Below are 20153 nucleotides of genomic sequence, written 5' to 3'. Positions count from 1 at the left end.
AGGCTGCTAGACATTTAAAATACGTCCTTGTGAGTTTCAAAACTTCCCTCTTCCCCTAGCATAGAAAAGACACACATTTGGTTAAGTTAAAAATGGTTTACTTACAAACTCTCCAAGGGTCAGGTTCATGTGCTTTTCCATACAGTAGTCAAAAAGGTTGCACAGACAGTAAAAATTGGTTTACTTACAGCGGTGAAAGTTCCTAAATTATTGGTATATGAACCCAAGAAAGTAAGAGCCATGAAATCTGAGCTTGGAACAACTTATTGGATCTAATTATATCCTGAGCATCTCCAGGTGGTCCAGATAAGGACTATCTTTTTGAAGCTGCAAATTTAAAACATAATTCACTGAAATATCTATATAGCTACTATGTAGAAAATGTTTACAGAATCAGGTTGCTAATAACCATCATAGTGTAGCCTTTATAGAAGAAACCATGTTCCCTTGGCTGCCTGCAGCTTTCCACACCGCTCAAGGGTTCCCCAAACCCCAAGAGCAAAATAAAAGTTAGGATCCAAGCCAATGAGTCAAAATGACTCAGAATAAGATGAGAGAACTATTGGTTGGTAGCTCATTCATATCATGCAGTGAGTATCTGGACCCAATTAGAACATGCAAAGACATCATAGGGTCACAATTTTGAACACTGCATATGATGCATAAATAATACAGGATAATATAACCTCATACACAAGAGAAGACAAACCAGGCAACAGAAAGTGATTCTGTGGAAAAGTAAGAATGAGCAATCTTTCAAGTTACTCTGAATATTAGGTTAGGCAAAATGGTAGCCATTTGCAGAATGATATTACTGTGCAATGCAGGAACAGTATTTCTTTTTAAAAGAAACTTGTGTTCCCTGATGGTGTTACAAACCTCTACAAAAGAACCAACACAGCAACCTTTGTATGCACCGATACCTTTGAGGTTTTCTGGGAGGAAAATGAGACAACAGAAATTAAATGCTGACCAGTGGGATAAAATTTTAATAACATTTCTTCAATATACAACTGTTTATTCACATTTCTGAAAAAGTGACAGTGAGGTACAAACAAGCCCATTGCATTTCTCAGAGTAATGTCTATTTTAAGTGATTGCATTGAAGTGCAAAAGGCACATTTTTGCAGGAATCTGTAATTGTAATGTTATGGTTTTAATTAATACTGCTGGCACGTGCTTTTCACGGACGTTTTGCTTAGCAGAGAATGCATAGAGGAAAGAAATAGCAAAGGGGACTTTTGCTGTAACACAAGGGTGGGGAATCTGTGGCCTTTGAGATGTGACAGGACTCCAGTTCCCATCAGGCCCAGCCAATGCAGCCAGTGGTCACGAATGCTGATGGTTGGGAGTTCAACAACAGCTGTAGGGGCCCATGTTCCCCACCCCTGGTGAAACTGAGTAGGTGTTAGCAAAACCATTCTGCTTTGCAACAATACAAAGCCCATTGCAGTTCAGATTAAATAAACTAACTGTACATTTCTATTTGAGCATTTAAAAACAAACCCAGAAGTGTAAAAACAAAAATATTTGCTAATTCAAAACAGCATTCAAAGAGTAACAATAGTTTTATTTTCCAACTGTACAATCTTATAAATATGGAACAATATAAATAAAGCAGGCAATCTATGGAAGAGAACCACAAATCCCTTTTTGAGCAAGGCACTGATTCAATGGTTGCAACATGTACAAGCATTAAGGTGGGTCACTGAATTCCCAGATTATTGCCTTCATTATCCCGAGTCAGCTTTTCCAATAAGTTTAAAACAACTTCCGTTCTTTCTAGCAGAGTCAGGTTTTTATTTGCTGCTGATCGCAAGAGAAGTGAATAAACATTCTTATTGGTCTTAAGAATTTCTTCTTCTTCACTGTTACCTCTGGAAGAAAGGGGGGAACTAGGTTAATCTAGTATTTGATGCATAAACAAAGTCTGCAGATAATGACTTGGCTTCAACAGAACAATAATGTGTGTGAGATCCACTTTTATTTGTGCAAAGAGAAGATCCCCTGATTTACACATATTCCCCCTGCCAAAAGAAGCCTCTTGTGTCACATCCTTTACCCTAGGAGCAGCTTTCTTTGGGGTGGCAGAACTCTGCTTGCAGTATGTTGGATCAAAACCTATCCACTTTTAGACTTTTACCACTACCACATCCTCCTTAATCATGCAGACACATATTAGCATATTCTTTCCCTTACCTCTATCATAGGAAAGTAGGTTTAAGTGCAAGGGAAGATCCTGTACTGTGAGCAAATAGAGGGGAATTTAGCTGAGCAGTAACCCTTGGGAGTCAGCAGGACCACAATTCATCCCTACTTCCCTCCTTGCCACCTAGAGCAAATAACATTCATCCTGTTTTTCATGTTCTCATCAGTGCAACTCAAAAGTGTGCAACACTTGCACTTTCCGAGTGATAATGGAATCTCACTTTTGTCAAGGTTGAATCTTTCTGTTTATTCCATTCTCTTTTGATAGCAACTTCTTTTTCAACTACAGTGGTACCTTAAAATTCCAATTAATTCTATTAGAATATCCAGAATTAAGCATTTCATTTAATAAATGTTTTAAAACGGTTTCATTACCAAACAGCACAGTTATTTTATAATTGAGAGAGCAGCTATTTTATCCATGCATTGCTCTATTATAGACGGTTTATGCATTGATATTCCACAGATGGTGCATATGCATTCCAAGTGATACATAAAGCTGGTTAGTAGTTCCCAATATCTAAGCCTCCTAGTTAAACATCCCATTCTGGAGATACCACTCTCCCCACCCACCCACCCACCCCAATTTGTCTGCAGCTACATTCTCATAGTTAAAAGCTTCAGGTGTTGCAAACATTTAGCAGCAGGGGAGAAAACACAATCAAATGTCTGACAAGGCTTACCTCTTTACACCCCTGATCTTTCACTACAGAATTATTAACTCAAAGGGTCCATTAGAAGCCTCACAATGGAGTTGAAAGTGACCTTAGCTCTCTAAGGCAATTTAACTTTCTGAGCACACATACAACAGCACAGTGACTATATATACCAATGTGCTTTGTCCTTTATAGCAATTCTGTTCTACTTCCCTTCGTGTCCTCTTTTCTATTAGGGATGCCTCTCTTTTATGAACTGACCAAAAACATTCTGTAGTGATCACATTGTGACTTTGCGATTCAACTGTGAAGGAGCACACAACCACACACACAACTTTAGAATTATGCTTTAAACGGTGTCTGTTCATACATTCAGCTGCAAACCAGTAACTCCTGAGTCATTGTGTGCATGTGTGAACTGGATCACCACATTCAATATTAAGTTGATTCCCCTACAAAATGCCTAACAACTCAATCCTACGAGGCCACGGTATTACTAGCTGGTAATATTCCAGCACCGACACACAGGAAAAAGGTAAAGGACCCCTGGACAGTTAAGTCCAGTCAAAGGCGACTATGGGGTTGCAGTGCTCATCTCGCTTTCAGGCCGAGGCGGTGTTTGTCCACAGACAGTTTTCTGGGTCGTGTGGCCAGCATGACTAAACCGCCACTGGCACACAGAGGACCGTGACGAATGCCAGAGCACACAGAAACGCCGTTTACTTTCCCGCCGGAGCGGTACCTATTTATCTACTTGCACTGGCATGCTTTCGAACTGCTAGGTTAGCAGAAGCTGGGACAGAGCAACGGGAGCTGACCCCGTCGCAGGGATTCGAACCACTGGCCTTCCGATCGGCAAGCCCAAGAGGCTCAGTGGTTTAGACCACAGTGCCACCCGCGTCCGACACATAGCCACAAGTGGTGACCACACACTCAGATCCAACCACAGTTCCAGGCAGCAGCAGTCTCTGGCAGCTATATTACTACAGTGGCCCTTGTTCTTGTTGATATATAGAGGTACTATACAACAGCATCATTTATCATTACTTATTGAACTTTAATTAGTTGATTTTTTTAGAAAAATTAACTCAAAGTGACAAAAAGATAGCATAAACAAACATAAAACTAAAACAGAGTAAGATCTAAAAACTCATTCGTATTTATAAAAAGGCAGGACTATGACATCATACCCACTGAGGGAGATTGAAGATAATAAAATGTTGGTTAATAAAGGATAATTATAGCATGCAGGCAAAACCTATCCTTTGAGCAGTATTCTCTGTGGCTACATTTGGATGAGACTGATTGTCCGGCTTCATTTCAATCAGGGTTTAGACATGGGTGATGCACTGAAACTGGCTTGGTTGCCCTGCATGACAAGCTTTGTCAGGAAAAAACGGGTGTGACCCTGTTGAAAATTGTGCTAGTGATCATGTTATTGTTGTATGTTTTGTGTGTGTGTGAGAGAGAGACAGAGAAAGAGAGAGACTGATTTAATACTGGATCACTTTGGGTTTTGTTTCTTCTGTTTTAATTATAATTATGTTATTTTCTACTTGTTTTATACTCCTGCAATCACCATGAAACCATTTTTGTCTATAAATAAATATGGTATATGGTAATAATAAATGACAACATTATGAGGTTGAGGAAAACTGAGCACGGATATGGCAGAAGTAAAATTCTGATGTGGCTCCAGCTACAATGAAATGTCTACAACACCCTTCTTGTGTCATTTTTGGAAAGCTTGAAAAATTAACGTTTAAAAATAATGCAGCTGGGGTTGATGTGCATAGGCTTTAGAAAAAGCTAAAGAGAATTACTAGTAATTCAAAGAGTAGAAAACACAAAAATCTAAATATTTTTAACGACATTATTTGCCTTTCCAAATCTGCACAATATACTACAACATGAACAATTACAAGTGCTAACATATTACAGTATATAGTAAACGGGTTACTCTGAAAAAAAACACTATGTTTTGGCCTTCTGTATTTATACTGCCACCATGTGGAGACTCGGAATTCTAATACAAAAACTGAAAAAAGAGAAGCACAGCAAACTCTCTGCTATTACTCTGTCCTGTCATGTATTGATCGTCTTGCCCCATGAAGCTTCTTTACACTTGGAATACTGCAGTTGCTATACTACATTTAGCACACATGCCAACACAGCTTCAGAGCTTTCTAAGTCAACAATTCCATGTGGATAGATTTGTAAATGACTGACACTTCAAGCTACTCTTGCAATTTCCTTGCACAAATAAAAATCAAAACCCCATTTTCTTTTTGCCTAGCTCTATGAACATAACATAATCTTAAAGCTGGGAAAACAACAGATATTTTGTACTATCTACCAGCTCTTACATACAGAGTGAGCTTTACCTCACAGCAACAGCTTTACTCTCTTTTCCTCCCTCCTCCTCCTGAGCTGCAGGCTTATTGTAAGTACAGGTAAACAGAGCTTGCTTGATCCTTGTAGGCACCATAAGCAATGGTAATGCCTTTCTTACAGAAATATCAATCCCAATTCTTCTCCATTCCTGACTGAATACATGGTATCACCACAAAAGGCTGATACACAAAACATTTTCCCAAATATGCCAAACATAAAACTACAGTGGACGCTCGGGTTGCGAACGTGATCCGTGGGTGCGCAACCCAAAAAGACACAACCTGAAGCACCTGTAACCCAAGGTATGACTGTAATACAATACACCAAGCATATCCTACAGGTCGACCGCGATATACTGGGAATAGATCGCAGTCTCTTGGAAGTTGGACAGCCCTGCAATGCACAATAGGCTTAAAAGGCAAAACAAAGTTCTTGGCTGGATCTCAATATGCTCTTCAAGGAACGAGTCTTTTACACATTATTCTACAGGGTTGTGCAAGAAATGCACAAAAAAACTAAATCCCCAAATGGGTCTGTTTATGTAGTACTACTACAAACCTCACCTGCTATAGCACCGAGTGAGCTCTGCAGAACAATGCTATTGCTACTCTTTTTCTGTAAATGATATAGATTGGATCCAAAGCTCAATAAAAAACAATTCGTGCAATGCAAGGAAGTTAAGAGAAATAGTACCATGTACTGACTTACCCAACTTTCCTTTTAGTTGATGTAAGCAGTTTGATGGACTGAAGGAGGAGGAAAGACAACCGAGACTCAAATATACCAAGGAGTTTTACAATTTCCTCCTTATTGAGGCTAGTGGATGAGTCTTCAGCAGGCACATTTTCCACATTGCTTTTGTTATCCTCAAGTCTCTAAACAGAAAGGACATTTATGAAAATGGTTCTCTAGTCTTAACAAAAAAGCACTGTGAGCTGCTTTGGGGAGAATCTTTGGTTTTGAAAAGTGGTATACAGATTTGCTATAAAAAAAGGGTTAAGTATCAGCACATGTATGCAATTATGTAATTATAGGGAAATTTAAAAAAAGCTGCTGGGGGGTAATTAAAAATACAGACATTAACACAACCATTCAAACACACATTTTTTACTCAATTCTAAACCAGTGTAAACAATCATGTAACATGACAGAACCACAGACATCTCAAAAAATAAGGTAGTTTACCTGTTCAAATTCAGCAACAAGTTCCTTTCTGATGAGCTGAAACACAGACTGGGTCTTTATCATGATATCCAAAGCCCCAGACAAAGTCTTTAGTTTTCCAGCACTGCTATTTTGACCTAGAAGTAGATAAGAATGATATTAATATACTAAGTACCTGTCAAATACAAAATTCTTTGTCTAATAATATTTTGAGTTTAAGACAAGTCCAGTGAACCAATTAGCAAATTCTGTTTCATCCCAGGGAACTGCTGTTCATCATTTATTTTTGAAAAAAGTTTGGATAATATTTATTCTGAATAGAGCAACTGTTCAACTTACTTGCCATCTGAAATTCTGCAAATGCTACTCTTTCCAGCTGTACACGAAGAAGCTCACATGGCACATCCTTCAGGAGGTGAAAAAACTTCACAGCTTTACTGTAATGAAGATCTACTAGTACTCTATGCTGTTTCCGCTGATGTTCATCACCAACCTTTAACAAAAAAAAATTTGTTTAAAATTTGTTCAGGTGAATAAAAAGCAGAGTTTTATGTATTATGGTAAAGCATATCCCCCCTTTAACAATGCTTACTACATTACTGCTTTAATGCTTTAAATATGTTTAGAAACTTACTGGATGTAGTAACATCTTCCTGCCAGAGTACCACACAATGATGCTACTGCTGATGTATCAAGGCTACCATAATTACTAAGAATAAAAAGCCAATAGTGTAATGCAGACATTGATGTGGCCATAAATCAACAAGTCAGAAATTCACACTTTAAAAAATGTAACAAACCTTTATCTAAAAAATAAAACGCAAAGCCCCTCTGTTTATATACACACACACACAGACAGAGAGAGAGAGAGAGAGAGAGAGAGAGAGAGAGAGAGAGTGCGCACTATCAGAGACACATTATTGTAGATTCTCTTTGGACAAATACCTGGTTTCTCAAACAGCTGTGATACATGGAAGCCAGCCTATGGTGAACTGTAGCTGCTCGGTACTGGCAAAGGGGCTGCCGTGCAGACACTGTGTCAACATCACAATATTTCAAGGATTTCATCATTGACTCGCTAACTTCTTTTTCTATCTAACACACAAAGAAAAAGCTTTCAAAATTTGTAATATCAGTACCTTGCGATACATGGATTTCTCAAAATAGAATATTTGGCATTATTTATTTTGATGGTTCATGAATAAGAAAAATTAAGAAATACTGCTCCTACTCCCGTAACATTAATAATAATAATAATAATAATAATAATAATAATAATAATAATTTATTATTATTTATACCCCGCCCATCTGGCCGGGTTCCCCCAGCCACTCTGGGCGGCTTCCAACAAAAGTCCCGGCTCCGATGCCTTCCGGAGGCTGGGGCTTAATCCGTTCTAGACAAGGAAAAACACCCCCTAAAGCAGCAGGGCCTTCACTCTGATGCCTTCGCAGAGGCCAGGGAGCGCTCCCCAGCCTCCGCGAAGGCATCGGAGCGAAGGCCCTGCTGCTTTAGGGGGTGTTTTTCCTCGTCTAGAACGGATTAATCAACTTCCCATTACTTTCAGTGGGAAAGTTCGCTTCGGTTTATGAACACTTCGGTTTATGAACAGACTTCTGGAACCAATTGTGTTCGTAAACCGAGGTTCCACTGCATAGCGAAGAAATACTTAGAAACCATTCTTGCAGCAATCATCATGATCACCTACTTTTTCTATTGATGATTCAAATGCTATATTCAGCATGAATCTGAGTCCTTCCTTTTTTCTATTTTAAGTGCTACAGGAATGGTTAGTTCCACACACACACACACACACACACACACACACACACACACACACACAATATTACCTGTTCTTGAGCCTTTCTGGATAAGGGAGCATAATCCTGCAGCAGAGTTGCCATAGTAAAGTAGGTGGTAGACAGCTCCCAGTTGACAGAATCCCAAACAGCAGGATGAACTTCTCTTTCACGCAGGGACCTCAAGGCCTTCAGATAGTAGTCAACAGCCTACAGAATTCAATCATTGCATAGCAAAGTAAGTTGTTGACAGGCTTGTATACATTACTAATATTTACATCAAGGCGCATAGTAGGTACTGAATACTTTTTATTGGTTCTGAATACAGGGTGTCTGCAATAATTGAACAGCATATAACCTATTATCAAACATAATTATCACTCTAGTATTTTAGCCCCTCTGGCAGCATGTACACTGATAAGTGAACATTTTCACAGATATCTTTCATATTCTCCATACATTGTCCAATGAACTCCATTGCAATCTGAACCTCCTATACTCTCCCCCCCCCCATGCTGTAAATTTTATAAAAGTAAAAACAGGCTGAACAACTGTGAAAAGTACATGTCCACTAACCATGGTCTCTATTGTTCCCCTCAGTATCAAGGGTTTAATTCTAAACAAGAAAGTTTTGATTAACTTGGTGAGACCATGTCGGTTCAGAATATTTACTTGCCTATTTACACTAGATTACTCAAATAAGTATTAAGTAACATCAGATGAGTACCCACAAATGTTTTAGCTGCATCTTTCATGAAGAAGGCTACAGGGCATGCAAAAAAGCATAACCAAAAAAGCTAAGAATGTATGAGCCTTGCTGGATTAGACCACAAAGTCTCATCTAGTCCAACAATGCGTTCTCATGGATGCCTTGGGAAAGCAGGGCATGAACACAATAGCCACCTCTCATTACAACTGAGCTGCCACCGAGAGTTCTGTAAGATCCTTAACTGACATCACATTATTCTCATGAGTAGACCAATTATACAAGCAGTAACTTGTAGAAATGAGCCAGTTGAAAAGGAATATGAAATGGATCTTCAGAGTGAAGATATTTAAAAGCTTATTTCATCCCTATTCTAGTGAACATTTCTTATATTTTTGGAACTAAACTTACATAGGCATATAATCTAAATCCAAGGCAGAAATACTCAATAAATATTCATTTCAAAAAAGCAACATAGGATTTCTGTATGTTTAGGTATCCACCAATCACAGTAGAGACCTACTCTTCTATCTAGGAATTGCAATCAGCTTAAGATGATCGGGGTGGGTGTTACCTTATTATAATAAAGAGCCTCTTCATGGGAAAATTCTCTTTTGAAGTCTACTGCAGCAGCACAGTGAGCATGAGCACAAATCCGCATTAATCTTCCCATATTACACAAGAGAAGAGCAGCATTGGTTGCATCGTCAATGGATTCAAAGTTTTGAATCCCTTTTTCGAAACAAGAGAAGCTTTTCTTCCAAAGTTGCTGTTCTGCTGCAGATACAGCTTTGTTCTCTAAAACAGTAGAAAGAGAAAGAGGTACATTTTAAGAAATCAGTAGTATGTGTACTTCCATGGATTAGGTATTTTAATGCCTTTCTCAAATTCAAGTACAGTCTTTCTCCTCAGAAATATGGCTTCCAATATGGCTGCCAGCAAGAACTGTAGTATCTTATTTATAGTGGCTCAAAAAGTGCTACATTAAAGGACGTAAATGTAATTTTATAGAACCCATATGGAAAATTGCCTCCAGAAAGGGAAGATGCCTCCAAAGAGAATATTTCACCAACTGCTCCAGCATTAAAAAAAAACATTTAAAAACAAAGTGATACTAGTTCCCCCCTCACTATAAAAAACTAATTATATTCAAATTTAGCAAAATCCTGTTGAAGAAACTAGTGTTCAACAGGGAAATCCATTTTAAATCTTCTTCTTTATTAAATTTGTATACTGACCTTCATCCAAATGTTCACAACATACAAATACAAAATGAGAACACAAAATACATAATAAAACGAAAGCAAACCAATAACCCTGCCTCCCACAAACACACTGAAAAGCCTATAGAATGCTTAATCAGCCAAAGGCCTGGTTATAAAGAAACATTTAGCCTATATGATTTTCTATGACAATCTTCCCTATGGTACATATTCTGTTCTACCTTTTCTGCACAATGTACAGTCATACCTCAGGATACGTCCGCTTCATGTTGTGTCTTTCCAGGTTATGGACGCGTCAAACCCAGAAGTCCCAGAACGGGTTACTTCCGGGGTTCGGTGTGTCCGTGACCTGCACGCATGCGCAGAAACGCTAAATCGCTATTTGCACATGCACAGAAGTGCGCAGATTAGGTGCTTCATGTTGCGGCCTTTTCATTCTGTGAACAGGCCGCTGGAACGGATGCCGTCCGCAACATGAGGTACCACAATATTGGTCATATTTATGGCATACAGACTGGAAAAAAACAAAAACAAAATCTAGGCCTATAGCTTAAAGTCAGCACCATTTTAGAGAGAGAGAAATGTTTCAAATACTTATTTTAAGTTCAAATAATTCCAAGTGTTAGTGCCAAGCAATTGTACAGGCCAGAGCAGATGTAATGCAGCCTGTCCCTTACCTATGATATAGGGATGGCACAGGGCTGCAGGGCCACACACTGCATCTGTTTACCCCACCACACAGCAAAAAAAGTTCAAATTTATTTGTCAGTTTTTAAATAAATTACAAGTAACCTAAACATTAGCAATGATTACCACTAATGCAAGTTCTGTATTAAGCTAGATTTGAACACAGCTTGACATTCAAGGAAAGTGTCAGGGGGGGAGGAGGAGGAGGAGGAGGAGGAGGAGGAGGAGGAGGAGGAGGAGGAGGAGGAGGAGGAGGAGGAGGAGGAGGAAGAAGAAGAAGAAGAAGAAGAAGAAGAAGAAGAAGAAGAAGAAGAAGAAGAAGAAGAAGAAGAAGAAGAAGAAGAAGAAGAAGAAGAAGATCTTATCCCCTGTTCCCAATCACTTTGCTGTAGTTGACAATGGTTATGTTAAGTCTGCACCAGTCCCTTGTGATGGAAGTGGTTCCATCTCCACTGCAGGGCTTTTGTTTCAATTAGCTTTAGGATATACAGTATATGGCAGTTTCCAAAAACTGAATTTGCTTTGTACTGCACAATAAACCATGATTAGGTTAGCTCTACCATATCTTCCAATTCTAGTCTTCTTTTCAAATAATTTAAGTCCTATATCTAACAAAAAATAAAACACCAGTAGAAAACTATCTCTCTCTCTCTCTCTCTCTCTCTCTCTCTCTCTCTGTGTGTGTGTGTGTGTGTGTGTGTAAATAGAAAGAGATATATATACTTGCCCCCTCTTTCACTCTGTAAAGCAGCAGCTTGGTTCATGTAAAATACTCCAATTTCATTTCGGATGTTACCCATTCTCTTCAGCACTTGTGTATATTGTTCTGGATTCTGCCCTTTTAAATTACTAAAAAGCAAAATTTCATTAGCTGCCTCATAGCATTTGCAGCTAATTGAAAGCTGGCATTCCAAATCTGTAGACAAGTCAGTAGCCCAAGAAAATACTAGAAGAGAAAATTAACACATCACTGTAAATTTTTGCTATATTGCCATTTCTGAAGAACCATAAAAGTGTATTCGAAACAATTGACAACAGCCATTCAAGAGATTATAATGTGTGTATAAAGAATTTTACAGCTTTTAAAAGCTCTGCAAAATGGTTTTGTTATAAAAATACTTCATATTGATTTAATTTTATGAATGCGAAAAAACCTTTCTGTGACCATTTTCATTTTGAGTCCTGTCTGGAACATTGCTACACAACAGTCTCAAGCATTCATTACAAAGTGATACTATATGGTTAGAAATAATGAAATTCTCTCTATGCCCTATTCGGGGCAAGTGGGTGTTCAGTTGTGGGGCCACACAATTAAGCACACAGAGGCCCTTCTTTTTACATGCTGAAAATGGGGCATGGTGACAAGGGCAGGACTAGCTCACATGGCCCCATAACCCCCATTCCTCAAAGGTGTAGAGCAATTGTCTGAACCCTGCAGCTGTGAAGCCAACACCTGTACTCAGTAGTTTAAGCAGGGGGCATCCAGAGAGTGAAAACTACCATTCCACAGGGACTTCAGCACTGTCTGTAGTTGTCTCGTATAGTCTTATCCCCACTGTCTGTATTTAGATGCCATGGTAATTTACAGTTTAGTGAGATCTTTAGCAAAAAACCTGCTGCCAATGGATGAAACCAACAAGGGTCTCCATCCTCTGCCAACAGTGATACGTTTTAAAGTTTATGCAAATATTATTTTGGTCCAGGGCATTTGTCATGTCTTTTAAGAAGACAGGGCAAGGGAAGAAGAAGGGATGGGATCAGTGGCATCTTGACCAAGAATACTGACTCCACCTGCAAATGCCTCTCTCCCATTTTGAACAGGACCTTCCAAAATCTATGCTACAAATATATACAACCCAACCTACAACTGCGTTGATGCCCCTTATGCTTTTACCTTTACCTTTTGGTTGCACATGTATCCTTTGGTTTTAAACATTGCATTATTTAATGTATTGCTTTACAGATTGTTGTGTACAGTGATCCTGTACAATGAAATGTGGTATATAAATATCAGGAGTAAATAAAGAACCAATTAGCTGAATACACTGTAATTCAGACACTAAATCATTACCTTGGCAACTGGATTCTCTGTGAAGACTATGTAGTATTTCCTGATCTTCTTTTGTTTGATAGTTATACTCTTCAAGATATGCAGCTCTGTTGTTTGCATTCTGGGCCAGCATTAGTTGGATATCACCACAAAGAGTTAAACTCTGACAAAGAAACAGGAGTACTTCAGAAAGCATGTTCGTGCAGAGGCAGCAATATGTATCTAGTTGGAGGGAAGTAAGAAAGGAAGCCAGTGAACAGAATGCCTTTTTGATATGAAGCCATACAAAGAAACTGTGCACATGTATGGTCTTTTCTGTGAACTGCCCTGAGACCTCCAGGTATGGGACAGTATATAAATTCAATAAATCATCATCAACAACAACAACAACTTCTGGAAGCATAAATGTATGCATGCTTATTTATACAACTTCAAACTTGCCAGCTTAGATTGCCAGTGCCAAGCACAGCTGTGTTCTCAAATATTATAATGACAACTGTACATTGGCTAGAGCAGGGATTGTCATCCTGGTCCCTATCACCCACTAGTGGGCGTTTCAGGATTCTAGGTGGGCGGTAGGGGTTCTATGGCACAAGCTGAATCCTCCTTCCATCGAGCACTGGTGGGCGGTAAGGAAATTTTACCATCAAGAAAGATGCAATAGTGGGCTGTAGGTATAAAAAGGTTGACTACCCCTGGGCTAGAGCAGCATTGCACACCCAGGTTCTGAGGCTATATCACCTCTTCTTTTCAGCTTTTTATTCAATGTGGTAAAATACATCACATATTCCTTGCAATCTCTCTGAGGGCACATGAATTCAAAATACCGGAGTGTAGAGGAAATGTGCTAGAAGTGTGGTTTTAAAGAAGGCTTTAAAATAGTGCTGGGAAATCTCCAGTCTGTAGGCCTTATTAGGTCTGACCATCTTAGGTCAGTTTCTAAATACGTTAACTACAAACCGTGGATTACCGTATATAGCTGACTTCTGTAACTAACCAGTGTTCAATACACAATATTTTGTCTGTATGTAACAAGTCATGTGTCATGGAAGGTGAATCTAAACTCCGCCAAAGTTATTTTCCCAGCCAGAGGAGGAGGAGAGGAGGGAAACATGCAAGTCCAAAGTGCATAGCAGCTCCTTCTTGTTCATGAATGTAGAGTGCAGACATAGGCTGAGTATTATAACCAATTGTCATTTTATATCATTTATATCATTTTATATCTAGAACCTACCGGTACAATAAAAATATTCCAACTTACCATGGCACTGTAAAGCTAGTTTTATGTACCGTAATGCTCTCCCATATTTCTGAAGACTCACAGCAGCATCAGAGAGAACATAGTAAGCCTTTGAGGATTTCAAGATCAGCTGAAGTTTCATTTTGTACTGCCAGGATCCAGGGATCATTCCTGACTGACTAGAATGTTTAACTTCCCGAAATGAGCCCACTATAATTAAAGAAATAAAGCAATTCATTCTTAGGGATCTTTGAGTTAAAATTTAGGATGTGAACTGGTAAAGGTTAATTATAGGAACTTATGTATCTTGGAAAATGGTGCGTCCGTTTGTTCTCTATAGGTTTAGCCACCTCTCAACATACTGTTGTCAAAATTGGCAGAAGGGTTCCCAGGGTGGGGGTCTTCACTTGACATTTGGAGACCGGGCACCATTTTGAATCAAGATGGCGGCCAAATTGTGACTTTGGTTTGACTTCACCAATTTTTGGCATGATGGGTCCAAACTCACAAATTGCCCTACCCATTTAAAAATCACATTTTTTTGGTTTCTAAAAATTCTCAGGCAGCACTGGGCCTTAGCTGCCAAGTGTCCCGTTTTTCGCTGGAAACCCCCAGATTTTAATCCATTTCCCACTGTTCTCCCGAATGGAGAAAAATCCCGTAAATCCCCCAAATTTCCTACCTACCAGGGAGCCTCCATTTTGGGTGCTGCTCTTCCCATGTGTGGGCACCGAAATTGGGCAGAGCAGCACCGGAGGTCGCTTCTACGCATGCCCGTTGACCATCTTGGTGGTGGCCGCATGGCGGCGGCAGTCTGCCGCCATGCGGCCACCACCAAGATGGCCGTTGCCATGCGGCCACCACCAAGATGGCCGCCAGGCATGCATAGAAGCGACTTCTGGTGCTGCTCTGCCCGATTTCCGGTGCCCACACATGGGAAGAGCGGCCCTGGAAGTTGCTTCTACGCAACCTTCGATGCCGTGCCGCTGCTGATCCCACATTTTTCAGCGGGAGACTTGGCAGGTTTATAACCCCTCTTTCCTCAACAGCACAAATTAATAAAATTAAACATTTATTAATTAAACATTTATTAATAAACAATAAATACAATAAAGCAGCCATAAAAAACTGAAAGAGCACAGTAAAAGGAAACACCACCAAAAATGTTAACTTTTTAAAAAAGGGAGCTGCTATTGACGACCAAAAGCTTCCATCAAAAAGCTTTTTTTTTACCATTCTACTAAATTTGAGAAGAGGGAGTGAGACAAGCTTACTTTTGTCTAAAAACAAGGCCATCTGCTTTTCAAGACACTCAGGTCCAACACTTGCTGATTCATCTTCATACTTTAATGGAATGGGAGTGCTGGGATCTGCTGCAGGAAGATCACTTTCCTTCTTGATGCTGCTGTCTACAGATTTTAAACCCTGTTTTAAACAAAAGAAAAAGCCTTTTAGTTATTATTGCACTTTCAAAGGACGTTTGGATAAAATGCATTAAAACAATTAGTAAAGCAAAACTTACCTCAAGAACATAGTTGAGCACTAGTCTGCACCTTTCTTCAGTGTCATGGCAAACTGGAAATGCACAACTAGGCTGCACAGAAGACAAAAGAATACAGCTCCATTGAATCAGAAGAATTCAACAGAAATTCCTCTCATCAGAAGCCATTAGAGGAATAATCAATGATTATGTTCTCAATAAAGTTAACTCTTTAAAAAAGGCTATGGATTCAGGCTTTCAATATTCTTATTAGGATATAATGAAGCTAAGCTAATGACGACTGACTGAAAACATTTAAATGAGCACCATACTGCAGCCGCATCTATTTTCCCAAGACCTACTGCCCTTCATGAAGTTTGACCCTGGCTATTTTCCTCAAAAACATCAATAAAAAAACCCCAGATCTTCAGAAATTGTGTAAGAAAAAATATTCACTTTCCATATGGAAGACAAAATACATATATACGGTGAAAATTTCCTACACCTTCCTCTATGCCTTTCTGGACTTGTGGTGATAGCTGGCATTTGAGGGAAAGCTTTACCTCATACTAATTTCCCTGGCAAAGGTATTCTAATTAACACGATTATGTCTTATTACAAAATATAATCTCAATCTTAATTGAGCCATTTAACACTTACACGTATTTGATGAGTAGATTTGTATTTTTCAGGTACAGACAGTTCTCCAACTGATTTTATTACAGCAACTGCTTTGTTGTCATCAGGAGGATCTGAACTGGTACTATAGGAACCATTTTCATCACTATCAGGCATTTCCTCTTCCTCCTCACTGTAGCTTTCATCAGAATTACCATTTAAGGGGAACTCACCACCCTCTTCTTTTTTTGGCTCATCAAGCTGGAACAGTTCCGAGAGCATGTAGTTTGCTGAAGCAATAATCTTTATTCAGAAAAAGGGAAAGATCAATTCAAGTGGTTTCTCAAAGTTATAGACACCAACATTTTTATGCCTTTAAAAGTTTTATGCCTTTAAGAGTTAAGGAAAGGTAGATAATGTGAGGAAGAAAAAAATGGAGCCTGAGGGGCTAGGAAAGGAAGCCTGGCTGGCGTGTGGGAGGGGAATAAAAGAACAGCCAGGCCTTTTGGGGAGAGAAGCACAAGATCCCAGATTCAGTCGTTGGCAACTGCACTTAGGGCTCCCCTGTCGGAGAATCACTGGCAAGCAATATAGGCAATACGGAATGAGATGGACCTGACTTTTTAAGAAAGACAGAGATTAAGCAACTTTTTTGATCACCCAGTTTTCTGCTCCAACAGAAGGCAAACCACCGTTTACAGAAGCCAAATTTCCCTTCTCTCTTGGCCATTCAACTCACCCCTCCCCAGATCATCACCCATACCCAAATACACACCCTGTATAAAGCATGTGGCTCTACCTATTGAACTACCTAAAACGGGAGTGCTTGAGCCCAAAGTTCACATAATGCTAAATGCACATGGTTTTGGATTTCTCCTGAAACTGAATAGAGCAAGAGAGAGGAGAGAACATAATGAATTTTCCAGATGCTTTGCTTAGGGCATATGGAGCCTATACTTGTATAATGGAATCAAATGATTAACGCATAATTCATTAACTATTCTGATGGGGTTAGTTGTGACCTCTCTCTCTCTCCATGAAGTGTTTTCCCTTTAGGTGTCACAGGTATCGGGAACATTTGCCTCACAATACAATTCTTACCTGAGGATGTCTACCCTTGTCCAACAACTTCACACAGTTAAGGAGTAATGTTCTGATAGTCCCATAATGCTTCCTGTTTTGGTTTTTCTTCAACATCATATTGCAAGCAACTCTAAGAGAAAGTAAAATGAACAGAAAGCAAACTATAAAGGCTCTCTCATACTGACCGTGCAACATCTACTGAAACAACTGTTATCAATTTTGTATTTATTATTTCCAAATTAGCTAGTTTCATATATGGTGTGTTATATTAAAGATTATTTCAAAACACATTCCCAGAAAAAAATCAATTTTGCCTTAGTTGCAACAAAGGCTACATCAGGGGTCCCCAGACTTACCGGGCTTTGGGCCGGTTCCCACCGCGCTGATTGCGTGGCGGGCCGGAGGGCGGGGGAGTGCGCGCCCGTGCGCATGCGCACGGGCGCTTACTGGCGCGCTTCCAGGTCGGAAAAAGCGCCGGAAATCGTTTGTGCGCATGCGTATGGGTCTCCCCCGACCCGGAAGTGCACCAGAAATGACCTCTTCTGGGTCGGGAGAGGCCCATACGCATGCACACAAAGGATTTTCGGCGCTTTTTTCCGACCTGGAAGAGCGCCGCCGCACTGCGCGCCGTAAGAGCGGGCGGCGGCGAGGGTCGTCGTGGGCTGGATTGGGAGGCCAATTGGGCCGCATCCGGCCCCCGGGCCGTAGTTTTGGGACCCCTGGGCTACATCATACAATTAAAACAATATCCTAAGCAAGGCAAGATAATCATAACATATTTGACAATGACTGAAATAGTAAACTATAGCATTTTATTAGAAATACTACATCTGGTTCTGGATATAATTATACAGAGATGATAATATCCGGGGGCTATAATGACCTTACTTGACACTGGTCCAATCAAATACTTTGTTCTTGCATTTTCAACTTCTGCCCTTCCAACTCTAAACCCCTCAAAGGAATTTATTTAAATATACTGAAAGGTTAAAAACTCTTCTGCTTCATCAACATGAACACCACCCTTATATTAAAAATTCTCAAATTTAATAATGCTAAGAGAAACATGAAAACAGAACTTACCCTCTAGTGTAATAGAATTGTGAAATACAACAGATTGAGTAGAAAACGAGGCTTATATATTTTGTATCCCTTTAAGATCAGCTTTACCCTGACATTTGCAGTTAAGAAACCACTTTCAGCCCCACATCACTTTTTCTCTCTCAATACAGCTTCATAATAGTTTCCTACCAATATCATGCAGTTCTCCTTAGCATCCCCATAGTGCCACCATCTTGCTACAACGGCAAAGTACGCCAGTATGGAAGCAGAGAAATGCTAGCTTTCTTGACTTCCTGCAGTGGGGCTACAAGCCTAGCACCCTACCATGTGTACTACAGATTGCATAGATTTGGGTTGTAATCCTCAAGCTGAACAGTATCATTCAGACCTTTCCCTGTGTATATAGTACTAACCATACAAGGCATACTTACTTGTAAAGAAGAATTGCAACTGGCATCGTGAAGGGGTTTTGGTATTTATCTTCTGTCTCTTCACAGAGAGTGGTCAGGTCATACAGCTTTACGATATCACTTCCACTTGCTGAAAGAAAAATATTTTTCCATAAGTATACGCTTGAAAAAGTATGGGTCCCACAATAAAATAAGGAAAAACTAGAATTTTTGGTCACACTCCAGTATGATCAAACAAGGAAAGAACAACACAAGACAGAATGGCTGGAGTGATCTCAGTTTAGACTCCCCTAATCCTTGCTCAGCTTCCAAGCCCCTCCCTCCTAGCATCACAAAAGTAGGAATGAAGGAAGCACAAAAACAAGAGGGAGTAACATTCTGCTCCTGTCTGTTGATACATTGTGCATGTACAGTGGTACCTCGGGTTACAAACACCTCAGGTTACAAACACTTTGGGTTACAGACTTCGCTAACCCGGAAGTAGTACCTCGGGTTAAGAACTTTACCTCAGGATGAGAACAGAAATCGCGTGGCGGTGGCAGGCTCCATTAGCTAAAGTGGTACCTCAGGTTAAGAACGGTTTCAGGTTAAGAACAGACCTCCAGAACATATTAAGTTCGTAACCAGAGGTACCACTGTAATAAGTTGTTGCTCTTTTCCTGAGCTACCAGAGCAGCCCAAGTTGCTGCCCCTAGTCTAACACAGTATGGGTCTGTGGCAGGAGCACCCTAGTCTGTGTACACAGCATGCTGCCACCACATGCTATGGGGAGGGAGGGAGGGAGGGAGGGAGGGGGGAAGGAAGGAAGGAAGGAAGGAAGGAAGGAAGGAAGGAAGGAAGGAAGGAAGGAAGGAAGGAAGGAAGGAAGGAAGAAGAGAAGGAGCACCATCTACATTGCCAGGTGCCCAGCAGAGACCCTCAGGAAAGAGGCAAAAATACTGGCACCATATATTGTGCAATTTTCTATGAACCTAGGAGTCTTTTCTACCCTAAATCATGGTAATTCTGCAAGTTACCTTTAAAAAAAATGGAATGCTCACCTTTAAACAGCCAATAAGTATGCCCTTCTTTGGTACAGTTAGCTTTCAGAAACGATAAAATATTTTGAGCAATATCTTTTACTACTTTGGTAGAGAAATTTGAGTTTTCCAAGTTGGGTATATCCTCTGTCTTAATCATTTCGTATTTCTAAAACAAACAAAAAATCAATTAAAAGTATTGTTTATGCTACAAGGAAGTCATTCTTAGAATCATAGTACTGTAGAGTTGGAACATTCCTCCGAGGGTCGTCTAGTCCAACCCCCTGCAATGAAGGAATCTGGCCCACAGTCGTCTCTGGGTGGATTTGAACCACCAACCTTCAGGTTAACAGT

The 20153-nt window shown here is 39.9% G+C and overlaps 1 protein-coding gene across 4 annotated transcripts in view; it reads right to left on the bottom strand.

Annotated features, from left to right (window-relative positions):
* Positions 1 to 23: 23 nt before the first annotated feature.
* Positions 24 to 20153, bottom strand: part of EDRF1 (erythroid differentiation regulatory factor 1) — a 31061-nt gene continuing 10931 nt past the window's right edge. For all 4 annotated transcript variants that reach the window (XM_035138635.2, XM_035138632.2, XM_035138633.2 and 1 more), the window contains 16 exons: positions 19821 to 19968; positions 18802 to 18910; positions 17327 to 17438; positions 16268 to 16528; positions 15650 to 15721; positions 15402 to 15552; positions 14149 to 14337; positions 12909 to 13109; positions 11565 to 11783; positions 9502 to 9725; positions 8273 to 8431; positions 7368 to 7517; positions 6762 to 6915; positions 6444 to 6559; positions 5967 to 6133; positions 24 to 1877 (listed from right to left, as the gene is read on the bottom strand). In XM_035138635.2, coding sequence (XP_034994526.2) covers positions 1706 to 1877; positions 5967 to 6133; positions 6444 to 6559; positions 6762 to 6915; positions 7368 to 7517; positions 8273 to 8431; positions 9502 to 9725; positions 11565 to 11783; positions 12909 to 13109; positions 14149 to 14337; positions 15402 to 15552; positions 15650 to 15721; positions 16268 to 16528; positions 17327 to 17438; positions 18802 to 18910; positions 19821 to 19968 — 2604 coding nt within the window. In that variant the 3' untranslated portion in view covers positions 24 to 1705. The remainder of the gene's footprint in view (positions 1878 to 5966; positions 6134 to 6443; positions 6560 to 6761; positions 6916 to 7367; positions 7518 to 8272; positions 8432 to 9501; positions 9726 to 11564; positions 11784 to 12908; positions 13110 to 14148; positions 14338 to 15401; positions 15553 to 15649; positions 15722 to 16267; positions 16529 to 17326; positions 17439 to 18801; positions 18911 to 19820; positions 19969 to 20153) is intronic.

This window comes from Zootoca vivipara, chromosome 5 (assembly GCF_963506605.1).
Source record: "Zootoca vivipara chromosome 5, rZooViv1.1, whole genome shotgun sequence".
In the NCBI taxonomy this organism is placed as follows: domain Eukaryota; kingdom Metazoa; phylum Chordata; class Lepidosauria; order Squamata; family Lacertidae; genus Zootoca; species Zootoca vivipara.
This window is presented reverse-complemented; position numbering and strand designations above follow the sequence as displayed.